Source organism: Aedes aegypti, chromosome 2, assembly GCF_002204515.2.
Source record: "Aedes aegypti strain LVP_AGWG chromosome 2, AaegL5.0 Primary Assembly, whole genome shotgun sequence".
NCBI lineage: Eukaryota > Metazoa > Arthropoda > Insecta > Diptera > Culicidae > Aedes > Aedes aegypti.
The window spans coordinates 178,313,806-178,327,188 of NC_035108.1; the positions used below are offsets into that span (position 1 = coordinate 178,313,806).

At 36.3% G+C, this 13,383-nt stretch overlaps 1 protein-coding gene across 1 annotated transcript; it reads left to right on the plus strand.

Annotated features, from left to right (window-relative positions):
- The first annotated feature begins 261 nt into the window (after positions 1-261).
- Positions 262-11,083, plus strand: LOC5565790 (adult-specific cuticular protein ACP-20). Its single transcript, XM_001650103.2, has 3 exons — positions 262-448; positions 9,959-10,436; positions 10,495-11,083. The coding sequence occupies exons 1-3, from the start codon at positions 440-442 to the stop codon at positions 10,740-10,742; spliced, it is 735 nt and encodes a 244-aa protein (XP_001650153.1). The 5' UTR covers positions 262-439; the 3' UTR covers positions 10,743-11,083.
- Positions 11,084-13,383: the final 2,300 nt, after the last annotated feature.

A 13,383-nucleotide genomic window follows, 5' to 3' on the forward strand; every position in this document is an offset into this window, starting at 1 on the left:
CAGCCGTTGACATGTATGTACTGCCATGGTCAGGCAATGCAGGTGGAGTAGTTCGGAGAGGAAGGGTTTCGGATTCGGAAAATCTGGAAAGACATCACCGAGAGCCATCGCATGCGTTTTCCGTGCGAGTGTTTGTTTGTGTAGGGTATGTAAGCGACGACCTAGAAGTCCTCGAAGCAAATGAGCAAATGACGCGTTGAAACCGACCGGTAACCGACCACCCAAGTAATCAAAACGATGGCTAGTATAAAAACTTAGTCCAGCGTCCAGAACGGCATCAGATGTCCGTTTGTAGCATCGCAACACAGTTATCTAACCATCGCCTAGTGAAGAGTGTGCTTTGAAGCATCTAATTTTGACCAATAGTTTCCGACCCGTAGCAGGAGAGTTGCACCCAATTGATTGGAGAGTCCTTATACGCCCAAGAAAAGCAGACGATATGTTGAGAGTGAGTGTCTCAGATATTCTATTAAACGATACGAACTGATGGTAGATGAAGCAAAAGTAGTGATAAGTGGCAATGAAAGTGAAAATGAAACCACTTATGGGAAAACGAGAGCCGGTTCAAGAGGTTTTAAAGTGTGGAAGGTTTGGGATCGACGGATGCTCGAGTGAATTGCATAACGCATCTCGATGGGCATTTGCTGCGGAATTGTGTGTGCAACAGTATTGTGCAGTGCAGAAATGGTTGATGCGAAAGGGTGAAGTGACTTAATTGCTTGGTAACTGAAAGTGACCACGAAATGCTTGAAAGCGTGTGCGCAGAGATTGTCTTCTTGTCAAGTTCACATGCTGATCGAGTACTTTCGTGATGTGTCAGATAGAAGAATTGTTCTGTTCATCAAGGCCCAACGATTTTCAGTTTTGTTGTCAAAGCATGTGCTTAGTTGTTTGAAAAGACTTTGGATTTTTTTTATTATTAATCCTTAAGATACATCCCGAAAATAAAGTTTTGTCATGAAATTATGATGAAGAACAAGTCAAAATCAATATCAGCATTATCGCATATTTGGTCGAACACTTATGAAATGATTAGAAGCAAAGCGATGTAAGTGACAATAGCCAAAAAGCTTGAAGACACTGTACTCTTAAGTGTAATAAACTCAAAATGTGACTTAACTACTGTGTGCTATTGGTCCCGTTTTCTTATTTTTCAATCACAACCTTGACTTTTAACCCGTATAGGCCTGAGTGAAAGAAAAAAAAAACTATATCCGGCCTATACGTGTTCAAGTCGCTCGTTCTGTGAGAGTACGAAAGACTATTGTTTTAAAATCTAAATTCAAGAAAACATTTTGAAGAAATTGAAACAATTCAAAGAACCTTGTCCTTTCGGATACTAGCCACGGTTTCTCGATGAAATTGAATAAGTAAATCAATCATTACCAGATATATGTTTTTGATTTATTAACAAGATTTTAGAAAATTTCTTTTCAAATACTGTATTTACTGCAACGTGATTTTAGCCCTGGGCTCATCTCGGAATTAACGGTTTTATTTCGGCTTTTTATGAAGTATAGAATGCACATATGGGGTTATAAAATCTAAAGCAGAAATTATTAATTAAACACTACTGATTTGTTTTCTAGATTTGTGGTCTTTAAAATTTAGAGGAGATTTTTATTCATCCTCATCGTATCATAGTTTCAACGAGTCAACAGTTGGGCCGCAATCATAAATTTCATAATGCTGAAGGGGTGGGTGGTTGTTCTCTTGGTGCTTCAGTATCTGGGCTAGTATTTTGTATTGCAAGGTTAAAAATAAGTTGTTGGCGTAAATTTTCCCCTACATCTTGTAAAGGACAGTTTTCGATGCCAAATTGGGTTTCTTAAATTAAGTATGGAAAATAATCCTGAAGAAATGAAAATTTCCTCGAAAGAATATTTTGAAACTTTCAAGGTGTGAATTTTTTGTCCAGATACCCATAAGTAGTCGGCGAAAAAAAATATGTAATTTTGAAAATGTTCGAGTTTTGACAACGTGTGGGCTTTATGACTGTGCGGTTAGTGTTACCAAGCATTTAACCGCATCGAGTCAAGGGGTGTGGGTGCGATTCCCGCTTCAGTCCGGAAAACTTTTCGTCAGAAATGTATTTAGACTGTGCCACTGGGCGTTGCATGCTGGTCCGTTGTCTAGTGTGGTGCTTCCTTCAAAGGGTAAATCGTCCACTGGAAGCATCAACGTGTCGGTGTCTTAAAAAAATAGGAATATTTCACGAGTTTCATCAAAATTATGAATAATTCCGTGAGGGTTGAACATGTGGTCAACCCATTCAAACATATTAATAAAAGCTGAAAAATAAAAGTTTCGCCCAAAAGCTCGTTCTGTTGTTTGACGTAGAGACATACTCGTAAAATTTTATAATCTAAGAAATTCGGCCGTTTTTAAGCCACTAATTTTGAAATATTTGGCAAACCCCAAATACAGAGTCCACTCGATTTTGACAACACGTCCAAACATTTTGGATAGGAGTGGTTTTTCATGGTGAATTTTTCTACTACACTCTTAAATTATTTTACTGATTCCTGTGAAATTTTAACAGCTGAACAGTTCGGTAAAATAAATTAACGGAGTACGGTAAGTTTTTACAGTATTCGGTAAAAAATCAATCCGTTAAATTCCGACGGAGTTACGGTATTTGTTTCACCGAACTGTTCAGCTGTTGAGATTACGGTGAAATTCACAGTAAGAGCTTAATGTGTAGGTACCTCAAAAACGGTTTAGAGTAAGGTAAGGGCTAAAGTTCGACTAAGAATATGTATAGTGGTATAATCAAAGTTTCCATGAAAACAATAACAAATGAAACAAAACAAAAACCATACAGTGAACCTTCAACATATTGGCTACTATTTTGCTGAACAAACTTGTGTCCAAATATTTTCCCATTTTAAGTTAGAACAGTTTCAAAATTGATTGTTTAAATGTTGTTCCCAAGCATTTATCCAAAACCTAATACACCTCAAAACATAATTATGATTGGCATAGAAACGCCCTTAGATAAAATATTGAAAAAGATTAAATCTTTGTTTGGTTTCACGCAAGGAAAGTTTGATCAAAAAATACAATATTCACGTCGAAAACCGATTTTCATAATATTTGGAGTAAAAGTCTCTTACTTGAATAGCATTCGAACCACCATGACATTTAAAATTTTTGGTTTGAATTGAGCTAGAAATCTTAAAATAAAGCTCTTGCCCCACTTTACTCTACCAAATTTAGAAAATATTTCCCCTGTTGTAGGGGGTTCGGGGCATCATAAACACGAAATGGACACAAATGTTCACTACGAATATGCATATTTCATCAAAATTGTATACTTACTATGAAATTTTTGGCAGCATAAAGGTTTATGTTCTGCTTCACTTGTCCTTTAAAATTTGATTTATCTCAGCTTCAAGTTGACATATAAGCAAAGCTCTAGAAGAATCTTTGAGGAATGTGACTCACTCAGAGATTTTTTTTTAGAATAATGTGATTGAGGAAGAGCCCTTTTCCATATCCGAACGTTTAAAACTAATTAATAATATACATGATGCGCCATTTTTCACATGGGTATGTAAAAATTGAATAGCTTTTCAAAAAATCAATCAATTTCTATATTTGATAAACAGTCGCCCCTCCACATCTCGATATCGAAGGGACCATCGAGATAGGGAGAGATCGAGACATGATGATGAATTGATGAATACTAGATTGAAAATCACTTCGTTATCAGGTAAATTAAAAACAAACAGGTGTCATTTCGTCTTTGCAAATTGTTTTGAATCTCTGAAATCAAGTCTAGTAACCTTTGATAATGGGCATATCGACATACGGAGAGAAAATTGGGAACGCAAATCACATCGAGATAGGGAGGTATCGATATAAGGAGGATATCGAGATATCGAGAGTGAAAATGTATGCAGAATGAAGGGACCGAGAAAATCATCGACATAGGGAGAGATATCGAGATGTAGAACATCGAGATGTAGAGAGTCGACTGTATTTTTGTTTAATATAACCCTTTACAAATAGTTATACTAAATGCGATTATTTTGTTGCATTTTCCATTACTTGCTCGAGCTTTTAGGAAGATTTTGCGATAACTTCGGCGCGACGTTTTGCCTATAGCTCGTCAATTAAAAATGGTCTATCTCCATAAGGACTGTTCACTTTATAAAGTGTACACCTTATGCAATGCATAATATGCATGCTTTATCTTTTTAATTTATTAATGAAATTATAATCGGGTTTCTGTGCATAGTTCTACTAATATTATACAATGTTGTGATTTGAAAAAAAAAACACAGAATTAATAAATTTCACGCGAATGAGGAACAACATTTAGAACGGCCGATTATTAAAAGACAATTTACACCGTCTTCAGCGCATAGGCTGCACAGACTGAATGATCACTAACATTAGGCAACGGACAACACGAAACACCCAGTAGCTCAGCGATGAATTTTTCGTTTGACGAAAAGTTTTCACCGACTGGAGCGGGAATCGAACCCACACCCCCTGGCACAATACGCCTAGACGACTGACGCCGCTAACCGCAAGGCCACGAGCCCACAAAGATTATGGTTCAATACTCTACTCGAGCATAACGATGGAAAAAGTATTTGGTTGAAGTTTAAGCACTGTTCAGTGATGATTTTGAACATGAAAAACAACTCTTGTCGCCGCCATTTAGAATATTGCACATCAAACAACATTCTTAGATCTTACAATTTTTATTGCAGAAATTTGCTGATTTGCAAGTTATAGCTCTTTGAGTAATTAAATATTTTCCATATATTCAAAATATGTTTATCCATTCTTCATGCACATTTTGTTCAAACTCGATCAAATATAAACAAAATTTGTAATTTCAGCTTAGTTTGATTGCATTTCATATAAAAAAAAAAACATACTAAAACGGTTTTAAAAAAGTTACGTAAAATGTGAGTGATCAATTCTGAAACAATAAAAACGCCAAATAACATACAGTCGACTCTCCATAACTCGATATTCAAGGGACCATCGACTTATAGAATTATCGAGTTATAGAATATACCGACGCAAAAAATCCAAAAATCGAAAGAACAAATTTATGTACTTCCAATACATATATGATTTCTTGTGTAAGAAACAGATATTATTTAACAAACGTTTATTTGAGAACTTTTTTCGAAATGCTCTAAAAATCTCATTATTTTCACTGACAATATTTTTTTTTATTTTATTTTTTTTTTTTCAACATTTATTACAATTTGCAAGTATTTATTCACTTCCAAACAAGAATTAGTTCAAGTTTCCCCGAATAAGAAGGATTTAAAAATGGATATCGAGTTATGGAGTGAAATTTTCCCCTCATGTGACATCGACTAGTGGGTATATCGAGTTATAGAAATATCGACTTATGGAGAGCACGATGTATGGAAATTTGAAGGGATCGAAAAATCCATCGAGTTATAGAGTATATCGAGTTATAGAATATCGAGTTGTGGAGAGTCGACTGTATTCAGATTACATATTTCATCGATTAAGGCGATAAAACTAGTTTTAACATAATTTCATTTTTTCCAACGATTGTGCAATTTTCCGAGATTGGCTTGTATATAAGGACTGTTCATCTTATAAAGTGGACACTTTGTTTTTGCTTTATCTTTTTTATTTATTGATAAAATCGTAATCTGTGTAAATTTTCTGTGTATCGTTCAACTATTATTCTACAATGTTACGGAAACATAAAATCTTAACAAATGCTTTTGGTTGAAGAACAAAATAGTTTTTCCAAAAACTCGTAAAAAACGGTGCGTTAAAGTTTACCATTATATTTCGCATAACGAAAATCCTCATTTTTATGAACAAATTGTATATTGGTATCCTTTATCGTTCTACTAAAGGTAGCGGTTTAGAAAAATCAATAATTTTCCACCGTTCTCTGACAGTAGGTCATTCTAGTGCTCAATCATTTATGGTCAAATTTGATCAAACACAATCTTTTGACTCCCAGCAAAAAAGGTAAAGTAAAAATCATATGAAAAATAAGTTTAGATTACTGAAGAAACTATATTTGTGTTAAAGAGAGCTAAATTGCAAGCCCTAACGATCGTTTTATTGAAACATCCCATACTTTTAAAATCTTGTACATATATTGATCAATCTACAGCAAATTGTAAGCGTTTTCCACCAAATATTTTGATGGGTAATCTCAGAGCAACACATTATGAAAACAGTAAATGGAAAATAAATTCGATTCCATTACAGCAATGTTCCCAACTTTAATGATTGTTATTGTGCCTTGGAAGGTCCTCTGGAAATAAAGCATTTGTTTTTCTATTGTGCTTTAAATGTGATGTGGGGACAAATAAGCAACTCTATGAAGGCGTAGGTAACTTTCAAAATTAAACTATATTAGTATTGCCGTTAGGACGTACGTTTAACCTAAAAGTTCTACTTATATCAGCTCCATTTAAATTTAAAATATTTTTCTCTAAAAAAATCGATAAAAAATGATTTTATGATATCTGGAAAATTGTTGCACCAATAATAACTTATTATTTTTCAGCAGGCTTCTGATTGATGATGCTTTCGAAGAAAAAGCCTTTTTTGATAATAAAAATATAGATTGTCGAATTTTTTCAGCCAACTTTTAATAATCTTTGTTTTTGATAACCTCTATGAATCGACTGTTCTAAACTTTGTGCCTTATTAGTGTGAAATTTTATTATTTTGGTGGATTTCTTTTTATCACAATATTGTGCAATATTAGTCGAACGATATACAGAAAACTTATTGCGATTTCATTGATAAATTAAAACATATAGCATGCAGAAAGTGTCCACTTTATAAAATGAACTGTCCCTACTTTGCTTTTGATAAGGCTCCACAAAACGAAATCAGGGGAAGTAAAATCAGGATTCAATTCAATTAAAATCAAATGTCCCTTCTTTTTTGACATCAAATGTCCAGGAAATTTTCGTTGCACAAACTGAACAGTATGTTTTGCAGTGAGACACGGAGCGCCGTCTTATTAAATTCAGTAATTTGCCAAGATCCTTTTCACGAATGTGAGGGCAGATATAATAAGCCAACATTCAAAGATATTGGTTTCCGTCAACTGTTTCGTACTGTTTGAAAAAATATGGCCCAATGAATGTTTTAGCGTGAACGCCGGCTCGAACGGCTACCCGACGGAAGAAAATTAGCTTGTGGTTGAGCATGATTATAATAAGCATGGGGAAATTCACTCACTCACCCGAACGCCACCGATAAAAAATAGCAAAAAATCTGCTGCTACCGAACATTCATTGATAACTGAACCGTACTGGGTGGAGTGTAGCATGAAAGTGTCGAAACCGATTGTGTAAAAGCGAGAATCGGAGGAAACACAAAGAGAAATGAATACCAATACACTTGTGTCTGCGAGGCACGAGTGAACGCATTTAGCATCAATTTGCTGAATGCATTAAACTGACTGAGCGGATTCCCACTCACTGAATCATTCCGTGGTGTAGATTGTCAGTCAGTGAACGCTTATCAGCCCTCAAACCCGAATGCCACTCGAACGGAATCAGAAATGTAAACAATCAGAATCGGTAGCGACCCAATAAGTTGCCGATTTTTGTTTCGCTCAGTGCTCGCCGATGAAGCAGATTGAGCACTGTAAATTGAAACGTTCGGCTTGGTTAAACACAGCTAAAAATATGTTGAAAATTTAAGTTTATTTTCATTCACATATTTGGAGCACCAAAATAAACTTAAAAGTCAACGATAGAGCGCTTATTTTTCAATCAAATGCACTTTAAATTTACACGATCATGTAGCATTCAAGCATCTTTGGTTGAAAACTAAACGAAATGCTGTAACAATAGATGATTTTTACTTTATGCCTCAGTTTACACTACATTGGAATTTAAATATTTTTATCTTTGAAAAAACGGCTTTCTCGCTCCCGACTGTGCGTGGAAGCGAGTGAGGGAAACGCAATAACTGAATGAGTGTTTCCCATGCTTGATACCTGATATTTATGATTCTTAAGCAAGCGATCGTTAACTGAAAATTGAGCATTGTTAGAGATTCTGCCAGGGGAATTCCGGGAACGAAAATCGTTACCGTTCATCCGCAAAGGGCAATCCCAAAAGTTATACTTATGATAACCCCCGCAATTTGTGTGTACAAACTTATTAGTCTTTTTAGTATCTTCCTTCACAGGATAGACGTCCTTAGCGTGAGAAGAACCTTCGTAAATCATGCATTTAGCAACCATGCGGCAATGTTTTGTACCAGGACAACACTTTTGTCAACGGCGGCACTAAGTGGGGTTCTGAAAATTTCCTCCAGGTTTCTGGAATTGTTCCCATGGCACACGGACATCAAACATAAGTCTTGCTTTTTCTAAGTCCTTAATATTATTCAGATCACGTTTGTTAAAGTGAACTTGTTCAAATGTACCATTAGTGGTGCACCTAAGGGAAAACTGCTAAAATATGATGATAAAATCATGAAATATATAATTTTAACGTATCAGTCGATAGAGATCAAATCTCGCATACTCTGAGATAACGCCCTAAAAGCCATTGGTAGCCACGTGTGTAGCTCGTTGTTTCTGAGCAAAAGAAAGAATAAGCATCCAAACCAACATCACGGACAGGTAGATAATGATTCTTTTTTCCCCATAGCGTTGTTAAATAGCATGAAAATCCATTCAAATGCTCCGAAACAACGAGCTACACACATGGTTACCAAAGGCTTTTAGGGCGAGATCAGAAGTTATGCGAGAAATCCTTCCATCATTCAAATATATTAAAATCACGATTCATTTGAAATTTCCCTGCATAAAGCCTTGCACCAATGATAGGAACACTGTGCCTTCAGTGGAGGTATGTTTTAAGAATGGTTCCTTTAGTGGCGCAAAACATTGATTTCTTATGGGACACTCCACTATGGGTACCGATTCACCGATATAGGTGCAAAAAAGCAAAAATTTTAAGCAAAATAATTGTTTTAAATAGTTTTACGGTCAAATTTCATGAATATTATTCGACTACTTGTATCATTTTCGCATTATACATCATAGAAAAATATCACATAATTATTTATTAGTGCGGAATATGCCAAAACACACTACCTCCACTAAGGGAGTGTTTGCCCTATGTAATATTCTTGAGAAAGCACTTTTCGAAGAATTCCAGATTGGGAATTTTTTTTCATATTGATTACTTGGACTGAAGAAAATCCAAGTAAATCATTTGTTCCATTTATGATCTCTTTAGGTGATTAAAGTCATTTGAGAGACCTTTTAAGACAACTTTGAACAAACGTTCAATTTTGTCGTTAAAAGTAAAAAAAAATGTGCTTCTTCTCTTCAAGATTTTTGAGAAGAAGTTCGTGATCTTTAAGAGTTTCCTGCAAAACGCAACAGTCTCCTTTCTTTGCGATTTGGAAGGAGACCTTGATTCCCCTAATGGAATTCAAGATCTCCTGCCTAAATCCCCCAAATTCGGAACAACTGACCACGATAGGCGGCACTCTTTGCTTCCTCACTTGAATCAAAGAGTATGGGCGGAAAATTTGTTTAGAGCATCGAACTGATTGCTCATTTCGATATAATTATTCATTTCACCCTTGGAAGAAAGTTCGCATTCCGGAGAAAGATCCTTTCTTCCATTCTTGCCACGTTTAGTGACAGTTTTAAATCCCACTTTTTTGGAAGGAAGTTATGAATTCAGAGATAAACGAAAGAAGAAGAGACCTTCCAAGAGGTTTTTTTTTCCCAAGACGGTGTCCAAGAAGAATTACCACCACAAGCTTTCATTAACGGGTCCAACGAAAAATCGTAGGTACGGGTCCAAACAAGGATCGTAAAGGGATCAATAATAGAGAAATAGTGCCAAAAAGTACTGTTTTGTATCACTAAGAAGTACTTTTTTAGTACAATGCGCACTGTTGTCTGGACTAAAAGACTTTATTTTACTCTCCCGATTTTCAGTTCGTGTCAGCTCTTGCCATCCTCGCCGCGACCGCCAAGGCCGCTCCGGTGGAACAAGTGCACTATTCCTTCGTCTCCCAGCACCCGGTCCACTACGAACCCGTCCATCATGCCATTCCCGAAGTTCACTACCCGATCGAAGTACTCGAACACCACGATTATCAACCGCACTACCAACCGATTGTGGCCGAAGTGCCCCAGAAGTATATCGTAGAAAGTCAGCATGACGAATACCATGGCCATCACGCCGCTGAAGAACAGAGCTACGTTGAACACGGCAATGCTGGAGGCTACAGTGCCCTGTACGGTGGAGAAGCCCAGGGACATCTGTACAGCGCCGGAGGCCAGAGTGGCTATGCCAATAAGTATAACGATTACTATGCCTACCCCAAGTATAAGTTCGAGTACGGAGTCGATGATCCCCACACTGGTGATCACAAGAAGCAATGGGAAGTCCGTGATGGTGATGTCGTCAAGGGTAAGTTCAAACTCAGAAATTTAGACCACACCTTTTTTCACATTATTTTCATTCTCAGGAGGATACATGCTGAAGGAAGCTGATGGAACCACCCGCGTTGTCGAATACACTGCAGATGATCACAATGGATTCAATGCCGTCGTCAAGAAGATCGGTCACGCTCACCATCCAGAGACCCACGCCCACGCTCCGGTTGCCGTCAACAATGGCTACGGTCATCTGGGTAACTACGCCGGAGCCTATGCCACCGGAGATTACTACGGCAAGGGAGCGACCAGCTACTCCAAGATCTGGAAGCAACACTAAACAGTTGTGACGTACGGCCATGCAGTAGTGTACAATTGCCAAAGAAGAAGACGAACGTAAATCGACCACATTATTTATTACACTTGATGCCTCTAAAGTCGAGCCACTGCTAGCTCCGACAAGCTACTCGCGAAAAGTTTTAGTCAAATGCCTCTTCACTAGGATGGTTTTGTATTATATGTATATTTCCGCTCAATAAAGGGAGCTAGATGATTCGACTGGCTACCGATTAGCTGCAGTAGCTTCCGATGAATTGAAATGCTTTTCCTCGGATGGACTGCAGAAACCGTCGAGTTTTGAGCTTCCTTGTATAACAATAATAAACTGATCTGTGATAAAAATTATTGCAAAAAAAGTGTAGTTTTTTTTATTCGTTTATTACGCAAATTATGTGAAAATCAATCCGAAAGGGCTGGGTTTGATTTCTGATGAACGTTTCATTTTTAGTAGGATGGACCATTTCGTGATTAAACAATCAAAGAAAAATTTATTTTTCGGTAGCAATTGAGCCATCAACAAATTTGTCCGTTTGAGCGTTGTGGTTGACATTCTATAGAAGAAAGTATGAAGAATCGATTTTTTGGTTTTCGTTGTTTCCGACACTCGGATATAGCAGTATTGCAACGATCGCGATTTTAATAATATCAATTTGCGTTTAAACTCTAACCAAGCCAAACTCTAACTTAATGACTGCTCATGTTTCTAAAACGATAATGGGGCTCTGCACTGTTTTGATTTTGTACAGCGTTTTAACGTTTGCTGGCCTTGTTGTTTACTAATTTCACAGCAGAGTGAAAGAGAGAGAATGATTTTTGTGCAAATAATGAAATTGTTTCAGAAGACTATATTGTCACTACACACGCAGATTTTCGGCAGAAGCTCAAAGGGCCAATAGGGATACATTAATCGACTCATTTCGACCTACTGCGACGAATCCAAGTACAACCAAACTTCTTTTTTACGTAATGGGTCGGTGATACGTAATAGTAGTTTACGCAACAAGTTGCAGAATGATGATTTTTTTAGCACGAGTCGTACATTTATCCAACGAGGCTTGTCGAGTTGAATAAATACGACGAGTGCTGTAAAAATCGATTTCTGCAACGAGTTGCGTACAACATGTTTTGCAGTTTCATAGAATCGGAATGCATTCATCATTATTTTACAATTTCTGAAAAATTGTTAGATTGGCGTGATGAAAAACAGCTTATTACGAAAAAATGAAAAATTGCAAAAAACAATCATGTATTGACTCACGTACAATTCTTTTTTTCATCTAATCTGTAATGACTGTACTAAATTATGCAGTTTCGTAGCGGACTTTGGGGCAAGTGTGCCATAGGGGCAAGTGTGCCACCCCTGCTTTTTATAAAAACTACAATATATATTTTCCCTTTGAGCTTAGCAATATGTTCCCCTATAGTTCACAATACAATTATCAAAATATGATGAAAGTTGCTTTATTTTTCACGTATTTACATCGACTTTTGCAAAGACAACCAAATTGGAGTGGATTTTTATAAGATTTCGTTGTTTCTAAATAGCATGGTAAGAGGTAAATTATTACCAGATTTTTCTAACGTACTGTACATCGTGAAACTATTCAAATGTGTAAGTTATTATGGCATTTGAACGAAAAAAGTATTTAGTTTTACATACACAATCCAGTTTGGTTGAAATGTATAGTTATTGGGGCAAGTGTGCCACCTATTTGGTAAACGAAAATTGTTGGAGTTAAATTTATAAAAATGTAAACATCATCAACAAAATCATAATAATAAGCCATAATTAGGCACCAGTAGTGATTCCTGAAGTATAGTAGGGGAATAACTGACATTTCTGCACCTAAAGTGATTTTTTCTCTAAATATTCAAAAATAACTTGTTTTTCGGCTTATTAAGTACCGTTTTACATATCTACATCAATATTTTACCGTTATTTAGTGCTGATCTAGTGTAGTATTATACATATTCGCCGTAATATAAGGGTAATACATATATTCTATTGAATGGAGACAAAAACAACTATTAAAGTCATTCAAACTGAGTAATAGAGAGCTACGCATGTTTTGAACCTTGTTATAAATCATCCCCTTGTTACGGTAAACTTAAATTATTTTTTTAAATTATCGATTAGCGTATGCTTTATGAGTAATATTATTAGGCAATAAAGAAAATTTCATTACAAGTAGAATTATATGCGATGTTCATTCGGTGGCCGTCTTGCCCCATATGGGTGGCACACTTGCCCCATAGTGTCGAAAAATAGGTTATTTGGGATGGTATTTGAGAAGCTCCAAAACTAATACTTTTTGAAGTTATTTTCTTTTTGAATGATACAGTGGTTATGAAAAGATGTGAAACTAACATCATGAGGCTAAATAAGTGGATTTTATAAGCTTTAGTCAAAGTTAGAGAACAATTTGCTTAAGGTGGCACACGTGCCCCAAATTCCGCTAATAGTCATTGCGCCATTGAAATGAGTTGTGTAATGAGTTTTACGTAACGTTTTTTTTTTTTTTTATTATTATGCAACTATTTTGAGCTGCGTAGTGAATCATTACACAATAATTTTCAGAGATTGCAAAATCATTGTCGATACATCTCGATATGATTTATGACACTTTAAATTGATCCACGGC

Coding starts and splice junctions, on each gene's coding strand:
- LOC5565790 (XM_001650103.2), top strand. Junction 10,437..10,494: donor TGATGGTGATGTCGTCAAGG/GTAAGTTCAAAC, acceptor TTTCATTCTCAG/GAGGATACATGCTGAAGGAA.